At 41.2% G+C, this 9326-nt stretch overlaps 1 protein-coding gene across 1 annotated transcript; it reads right to left on the reverse strand.

The window, feature by feature from the left end:
- Positions 1–6129: 6129 nt before the first annotated feature.
- On the reverse strand, positions 6130–9100 carry LOC118236285 (alpha-2Db adrenergic receptor-like). The gene has a single exon (XM_035434507.1). It carries the CDS (start codon positions 8636–8638, stop codon positions 7379–7381), a length of 1260 nt encoding a protein of 419 aa, XP_035290398.1. The 5' UTR covers positions 8639–9100; the 3' UTR covers positions 6130–7378.
- Positions 9101–9326: the final 226 nt, after the last annotated feature.

Consider the following 9326-nt stretch of genomic DNA (forward strand, 5'->3'; position numbering starts at 1 on the left):
AGAAAATGCTACATTGTTATTGTTTATTTTGTTTATTTTTATTATCATAACCACTGTTTATGTGCTCCAGGCTCGATTGGAGTGGGGTGGGTTGTGGGGGGAGTGGGGGGGGGGGGAGGGGGCATGGGTTTTCTGATGACCAGAATGTACAGGAAAAGGAAAGGAACGGAAAATAATTGTTCAGGGGTTCAAGAACAGTGAAGGACTCAGGATGGCTCAGCAGGGTTGGTAGAGGCGCTGACCGTACGCCCAGACTGGGCCCCATGGTCACTGGTCCACGTTAAGGTCCGCACCAGCGGTCCAAAGGTACGCAAGAAGCAGCATTACCTCTTCCCAGTGACACCCCCTGCGCAAGCAGGCTATCAGTTCTCATTCCTGGGAGACACACCTCTCCACTATTCAGTGTTGTCCAGTGCCAGCTCTCTCCTACAGGACCGTGCAGACTGTAGGCTAGACAATATTGACTCACATCTGGGTGCATTGGGGAAGTGTATGGGCCTCATTCGCAGTGTTTCTGGCACTTGTTAGGCACAGTTGGTGATTCCGTATTGGGCTGAATGAAACATACGCTTCAATTAGTACAATGCCAATTACGAACAGGGTAGTAAATGTAAGCAAGCTGATACTTCGCCCCTAGATGGCGGTAGAGGGCCCCTTCCGGAATCTGCTGCTAGAAGTGCTCCTGTGGCAAATATATTCCTTTAAAGCTTTACTGCAGAACCATTCTTGCACATCATCACTGTTGCACAGGCAGTTGCATTTAAGCAGAATAGTGTCCCATCAAAGTTTTTGTTCTTGTTCACGACTGTGTGCAGAGGTGTCCATGGGTCTGATAAGCCCATGGGTCAGAAGGTCTAAGTCTTGCAATGTGCTTCTTCCACCCATGAACTCTGCCAACTTACTTCACTAATTAGTTCTACTGTAACTCCTCGCTAAAGAATTGTGCTAATTAGCAAATCCAGGTGATTTGAACAAAACCCTTGGGAGGACTTTTACTTTCCGAACCCGGATTGTCCACCACTATTTGTATTTCACAGTCTGGTAGCCAGTAATGGTGGCTGTACATGGATATGAAAATATCTGCATTGGTTGTGCGTGTGTGTGTGTGTGTGTGTGTGTGTGTGTTATGCTTAATGCTTGCTGCTATTATTTTCCTTGGTTTATATTTGTGTCTCTTCCAATCTCCTGCTTGCAATACAATGAGGGTATGCCATTAAATGATAGGCCTCATTCTATGCCCTCATTCTAGCCAAATAAATAAAGAAAGAATGAAACAAACAGATTACATAACACACTTATGATCCTTCCTCCGCAGTGATGGAATCACTACTGTAATTAAAACTTCTCCACAAAACATCACATTGCACACACATGCACATGTACACCTGCAAATGCATTCACACTGACTGACAAAAACACAAAGGTACACATGTACACAAATGCACACATACTGTACAAAACCAATTATAAAAAATATATGCAGAGTTTTAGTGTGACAAACTAAGCAATGCATTGCCACCATTTCTAGCTGTGCACACTGCAGATCAGTGCACACACACACACACACACACACACATACTACAAAAACAAAAACGGGAACAGTGAGGTGTGCTGCATTGTAAAAATATTCACATTCACAACTTTCTACTGTTTCAGGGGTTTTGTTTCACTGTTGGTGTTTGTAGGTTCCCTGTGTCAGATTTCAGCACATCCCTGCACAGGCCAATCCTGGCCTTCCCTGCATGAGCATGCTCAGAGGCCGTTACAGCCCCTGTCATAAGTTTGTTTAAATTTGTCTCTGCTGCGTCTGTTTTTCCTCTTTCTAGTTCGTTGGCCGTTTCCGTGTCCGGGTACTCTGCTCGAAAAAACCGCCATTTTCCACTTACCAGAGGATGCTACCTCTTTGAACTCGGGGTTGGTGCGTTGTATATAGTGACTGCATATTCATCACAATTTTTGTTTTATTCAAATTCCCATCTGGCCCTTCTGGTTTGTTGGCTGATTAGATCTTGTGTATGACCACTGACTTGTTCCCTTCAACTCTGATTTTTGACTTTTTTGACCCTTTGTTTAGCCCGTGATTTTGTGCACCTGACCATTCGCTCTCATATTCAATTCCAATTCTCGCCAAGCCACCTTTTTATTATTGTGATTTTATCTCTATTCTGTTGTGGTATGTTGACAATGATGTCAATATATCACAATAAAGGGGCATCAAAGTCAAAGTCACCCCAGACTTGACGTTTCCAGGACAAAAACCATTAACGTTTGCATTATCCCAGCATGTCCAAGGATGATTTGATCCATATGTGCCCCCCCCCCACCCCCCCCGATTTTATAGTTCAGAGTCAACAGGGATTCTCACGTCTTGTTTGTTTTTTAATTGCGTGATTTACAAACTGGTAAAGGGCAGAACAGATGTTGCCTTTGTAGTAGGCTGATAGAGGAAGCCATTAGATTAAAAAAAAGATGTGGTGAGGGACGCATGGATTTATGTGTCTCAAATTTACCCCACATAGAGCCCGCCATCTGTGGTGTCCACCCATGCATTAAAAAAACCAATGTATTCCTGGTGTGAATTGTTTGAAAATGGCAATGTCATGCTTAGAATCCCAAGTTAGTGAGGCAGCTTCCAAATTACATTTACCTACACGACTCAAAATTCCTTTTATTCTCTCAACCACAGAAGCCCTTGTCATCTGAAATTTAATCAGGCAAAGAAAATATTTGTCTCAAATCTTTCTTTTTATTTTGTCTCATTGGTTTGGGACTTGTGTGGTTGGATCAAATAATCCTTTAGAGAGAGAGTTCTATTTATTTGATCGTTGGTTCAGAAATGGCTGCTTCCAGTGCCTATCAGTCTGTTACTTACTGTTTGTAAGTAGCTTACACTTCCTTCCTGTCGGCTCTCATCTCTGGAAAGATAAACAGCTTGGGACAAACAGAAAGGGAGAGCACAGGAGTAATCAAAGCTGTCTGCCTCTTTTTTAATCTCCAGGGCTTGTGAATGATTACTGTAATTGAAAAAAAAAATCTGTTTTCCACACATTCAAAATTTTGGAATGTCACTCACCCTGCATAACAGTATGTTATTGAGGGCATTGTTTTCTTCTTGTTTCTTTGTGAAGCAAAGGAAAAGCGCTTGGCCTTTGATGACAAAACTAACATTTATTTCAGCTTTCTCAACTAGAGAGCTATTCAAACCTCATCATGTTTAAATGATTAATTCTGTGCACAATGTGTGCACACGTATAATTTTTCCCCTTGTTGTAGCTTATTGGCAGGTTTTTTTATACCATGGGTAACAAACAGTAATGGAAAGCTTAAAGTTAACTTTTATATTTCCCACATATTCTGAAAGACCACAATGAATCGGTTGATTGTATTACGTCTGAATTATTTATTTGTTCAATGGATGCCCTTGTCCACAAGTCCTCACACTAATTATGTTTACACACACACACAAACACTCACACACACACAAAGTAAATACATATATGCTCTAAATATTGCACAATTAAACAGACTTCAAAGAGCATACTAAATGCAACATGACTGTCTGAAGCTCAACCTGTGAAAGACAAAAAGACAGAACTCCTGTTCATCCTCAAAGGGTGCCCCATGGATCAAGGCTTCACTCACTCACTCCATAGAGTCTCCCTCTCTCCCAGCTGAAAACGTTGGTGTGACCCTGGATCACCAAGCTGAGATTTTTGGGGTGGGACACACTGCAGGAACCACATCATCCTGCAGGTTCTCCCTTCACAACATCTGGACTCGTCCAAAAGTCTACTCAGCTACCCACCCAAATGCTTGTAATTCCTCGTCTAGACTATTTCAATGCCATGCTGGCAAGCTGACCAGCCTCAATCATCGGACCACTGCAACCGTTGGCTGCCTGCAATCAATTCAAGCCACTCACCATGGTATGGAAAGCTGTAATTGCTATGGCCCGTCCTATCTTCGTACCATGATTACACCATATACTCAAGCCAGGACTCTCTGTTCAGTATCCTCTCACCAGCTGGCCGTCCCATCTCTTCAAGCACCCAGCAGCTGCTACTCAAGGTCTTGGCAATTCTCTCCGCTCCTCCTCCTCCCGATGGTGTAATGGCCATCCCCAATCTGCCTGGCTGTCTTCTGCACTGTCTGAACACCCACATTTTCAGGCTATTCCTCTGTGTTTCCATATAAAAATGCAAAAACAAACCCTTCTCTCCATTTAATTCACAAGTCTTGACATATGCACCTTGATGATATTTCATTTTTACTTTTTTTTGTAATTTTGCTATGTCTAGATGCTTACCATGATAAAAAAAAAGCTTTCGTACGTCGGGCCTTATAATAAGCACTTTATTGAGTAAAAGTGTCCAAATGACTAAATATTAAATTGGACAGTAAAGTTGAGATACTGCAGAGGTAGGCAAATGTGAAGGTGCAGTGGAGCAGATGCTGATGAGCTGAGTGTTGCACACTGCCCCCTTTATGCCAGAGTTCAAATAAATAAATAAATAAATAAATAAATAAATACCGCTACTTTGATTAAAACAAAGCCTAATTTTTCAATGCAGTTTAACAATTTAACTTTCACTGCACACTACTGAGATACCATTCTCTCTCTCTCTTTCTATCTCTGTTTTTCTCTCTATATATCTGTCTATCTATATATATATATATATCTATTGCAGATACATTTAAATTTGATCACCATGGAATCCTGCAATATTAAAGACTAGAACCTGCATGTTTTAGAAACATGATTTCTCCAAGCATAATACTGGATGAAGGGGGCGGGGTTGGGGTTGGGGAGTGCTAATACATAAATGCCTAGGAGTGATTATTACCACCACGAAGAACTGTTTTAACAGAGCTGCAGCTGTCTCTGTTACAAAGGAGGTATATTTCAGAATAAGTGCCTATTCAATTTCATGGCCTGTCTTAAAGTATCACAATCATAAAACGAAGTGGATGTCAACTGTTCACCAATTCTATATTTGACATTTTTAAATGGACTCTCATATATTATTTTCAAAATAATCACATGAAGGTTTACAACCAAGTAGATTTTTCAAGCATCAATTTGTATGTCGTATAGGACAATGAATTATGAGTCTTGCTCTCAGTCAACAATAAGCCATTATTTTGATTCAGTCATGTGTGTTTTAATGATAATCTAGATGCAGCAGAGCTTTGGTGATCTGAATTACACTAGTTTATAAAAATGCATTTTTGATAAAGCAAATAAATAACTTAAAGTATCTTCTGCTTGACAGGTGCAATTTGCTGGAGGCAGACTCCAATAAAAAATGAATTCAAGCAGCAAACAGCTTTTTAAAAATATTATTTAACCCCATTATCTTATTCTGTGTTTAGTACGACAGTATTGTCACGAGACGAGATAAACATACGCGTGACTAAGTTAACAAAATGTGAATAGGATATTGCATGATCTTAACGCCACACTGAATTATTAAAAATGTTTTTTCACTCTTCGTTGTTAAGGCTGCAGGCTAGTATCTACGTTCCGGTTGGAATTAATTTGGGGCCCAGTTGGGGTGGTTTGCCTTCTTACCATATCGGAAAAACAATGCCCCAGTGCTGTCATGTGGGCGGGCTTTCAGAACCATGGATAGCGATTCAATTATGTGGTTGTTGAATGGACGGATGAGCAGCGATAATATAGTTAGTTTTGACCACAAGAAGCGCTGCTAGTAATCAGTATTAATTGATGTTGTTCTTGTTGTTGTTGTTCTACTATCTAATCTCAGCTCATTTCACACCCATTTGTCAATGCCGCAAAAATGCAGAAGACGCTGCCCTGCGACCCCGAATATCGGTCCTATTTGATTCTGATACGAACTTTTATTTTCAGAGCAATTCAAAACAAATAAAATCCTGACAAGATGCATGAATACAGAACTGAATGGCAAATACAAGTAAATCGTAATATAAAAAGACTATACATTGCACTTTAAATGCCTCGTCTATTCACAAAATGGACACATTTAACTGCCTAATCTTGAATTTACATAGATCACAATAAGATGCTGCATCCAGGGTATACCGGCCATTAAGGAATGTAAACAGCAGCACACTGTGGGACAAAAAAAAAAAAAAAAACCCGCGGATATTAAATTAACATGTGGGGAATTCTTCTCCAGTAGGCTAGACCAATGATGAACAGCCACATCATTGCATTTCACAATTCGAAGCAAGTATAGGCAACCCCGCCCCTCACATTCCAAAATGCATTGCTTGACTGCACGCGTATTTCATTTATACTAGCTTTATATTCATATCAAAGGCACTGATTTCCATACCCTGTAATGTGAAAACCATCATTCCATTCATTCCTGTCTAATAGCCAAAGCATATGCGTGACTCAAAGTGACTCAAGTGATTTGCCTGAAATATAAATCGTGGAATCTGTAGGCTATGTAATGATCGGTTGCCTCACATTACAGGGTGCGAGCCTCACATTATAGGATGCGATAGAAATTAAAACCTTTCCGAGTCAGACCGACGACGATATTATACGCACATGATGCCTCGCTACTTCATCACGCCCGCATGTATTTCTGCGGTCAATATATGAGCAGTGTGGGTGGGTTGTAGGTAAATCAAATTTACTCAAATAGTATATTACCTAGAACCAATATTTTTTTAATAAAATATTTGTACAAAATATGTTCCTAATGTTTCGTCTTCCTTGCTTGCTCTATATTAGAACAAATTCCAGGATGATAATAGGCTATAGGCAATAAGAGCTCATTTTGGCGTTGCAATGTCCAAAAACTTATTTTTCAACTTACTTCCGATATACGAAAATGATACACATTTCTTGGGCTCTCTTATTCAGTGAAACTTACATAATTGCATACAAAAAGGGTTATGGGATAGCTACACAATGTTAAACCACGATCCCTTTTAATTCACGTACAACTAGATCGTTCTGTATCGTTATGTATCGCACCAGTAAAACGGCCATTTAATCACTGATCGTGATTTTTTAAAAATTCACGCCGCAGTTTGATTTTTGTATGGAACATCAGTCGCGAGGTGAGAAATAAACGAGGTTATGTTTACTGCACACTTTTTAATCGTTAAGATCGGCCTACTGTAACTTTGCTTTAAAATCCTTTAATGTCCTACGGTAAACATGTAGACTGTAAAAACGCACCATTTTCACAATGCCATACTAAACATTAACTAGCTGTATAATTTCAACAGCGTCACCGTTTAGGCGTGCAAAACATGAATTGCGCATACATTTAAATGCATATAATTTCAAACTTATTTACATACCTAAATGTACAGATGAATGGAAATAACAACTGACACAACTAAGTAGGAATCGAACCCGAAGCACAAAATTAACTCATGCGCGTCTCCCAGTCCTGCATAGGATTTTCTTAAATGCTTTTCGAAAATCCCTGTTGAAAATTGTGTAAATTATGGGATTTACTGAGCTGTTACAGTAACCAATCCAAAAGAAAAGGTTGAATAACGCGTCTGGGATTGTGCAATTTTCCCTACATATGGCATGCAGACTGTAAGTGAAGAAGAACGGGAACCAACAGAGCACGAAGACCCCCATCACAACCGCGAGAACGAAAGTGAAACGCTTCTCCCTCATCTGCGCCACTTTAGACCTGGAAATTGACTGTTGTCGTTTCGTAATTTGTTCCTGAAAGAGTTGTGATGCCCGACTGGAAGCCCAGGAAAGGCGACAGGTCCGTTTGGCGCAGTAATTGGCGCCCTCCGTTTGGTTCCTTTTGGAGAACCGAGAGTTCCCAATTTTGTTGTCGGAGGGTATGCTCTCCTCCAGATCGATGTCGTCCAGTTCCTCTTGTCGGTGATTGCTGCCTGAACTGTGGCTGCTCGGGCTCTCCATGTCTGACTTGTTCTTTCGCACGAAACAAGTTTCAGACTGAGATGGCTGTCTCTCCAGCCCGTTTCTGGCCACAAACACTGTCGCAGCGCGCTGTTTGGCCACCCTGTATATTTTACAGTACACCAGAATCATTATTACACACGGGGCAAAGAATGAGACCAAGCATGAGGAAAGAATGTACCAGGTCTCGTTATTGAGCAAACATTCCCACTCATCATGTTTAGTCATAACCAGAGGCGGAAAAGAGATAACTGCTGATATGACCCACACCACTGCGATCATCGCCTTGATTCGTCTGGGCGTTCTTTTTAAGTTATAGCTCACCGCTTTTGTCACAGACCAATACCTGTCCAGGCTGATGGCACAGAGGTGGACAATGGAGGAAGTGCAAAATAGAACATCCAGAGCGAGGTACAAAGCGCACCATGTGCTCCCGAAGTACCAGTATCCCATGATTTCGTTGGCAAGGGAGAAAGGAATGACCAGCGTGGCCACGAGGATGTCTGCGGACGCCAGGGAAACCAAAAATAGGTTCTGAGGCGCCCGGAGCGCCCTGCTGGTGAAGACGGCCACCACGACCAGCACATTCCCCACGATGGTCACTACGATGATCACGATGACCACCAGAATAATGAATACCGCGGCAGTTTGGAAGTGAGGAGGGGGTCTAGCTGCGCTCGTTCCATTTGCATTCTCTGAGTAGTTCTGCCCCTGCGAGGTAAGAGTCAGTTGGGTTCCATTCATTCTGCACGCATTTTGTTTTCTTTAAGCCTCATTTTCCTTGTACATCCATGCAACAGCTCACAAGTGCTAAAAGTTGAAAGTACTGCAAATTGAAAAGGTGCAATTGTAGCAATTCCATCAGCCGCGTCAGGTCCCCCATGACATAATTTGATTTTTTTAATTACTATAATCGAACACTCTCGAAGACAATGGTATTCGTGCAAAATAAAAAATAAAAAATCTTTCTTAATGATGCTGTCCTCGCAATGACCGAGATAAGATCCACCATACGCACAGAGTTTAATTACTTTTTCCGAGTTATGAAAAGCTAAAACATTCCAGGCTTCCAGGCGCCATTCCGAGAATCAGACTGTTATGTTTCAGCTTTTACTTGGTTCCTTTTCACTTGCTTATTTTATTTTTTATTTGTCCACGACGCGTACAGTTGTTGCACACTGAGCACACTGGTGCTGAAGGCTTGGCATCATTCCGAGAGAGAGAGAGAGAGAGAGAGAGAGAATTGCAGTGACACGCTAGTGAATTGCCTATCACAGTTCATGTTCATGCGAGGATAGTTCGCATGGAAAAAGAATTTCAGATAGACATGAATGATTATTTAGAGCCTATGTATGTTGAGATTAGAAGAATTTAAACTTAGGTTAAGCTGATTGTAAATCAGGTTAAAAGACCCTTTGTGACAGCAGAAATC

Source organism: Anguilla anguilla, chromosome 9 (assembly GCF_013347855.1).
Source record: "Anguilla anguilla isolate fAngAng1 chromosome 9, fAngAng1.pri, whole genome shotgun sequence".
In the NCBI taxonomy this organism is placed as follows: domain Eukaryota; kingdom Metazoa; phylum Chordata; class Actinopteri; order Anguilliformes; family Anguillidae; genus Anguilla; species Anguilla anguilla.

What these genes read in the sequence shown, in the direction of transcription:
- LOC118236285 (XM_035434507.1), bottom strand. Translation starts at nt 8,638, where the DNA reads ATGAATGGAACCCAACTGACTCTTACCTCGCAGGGGCAGAACTACTCA.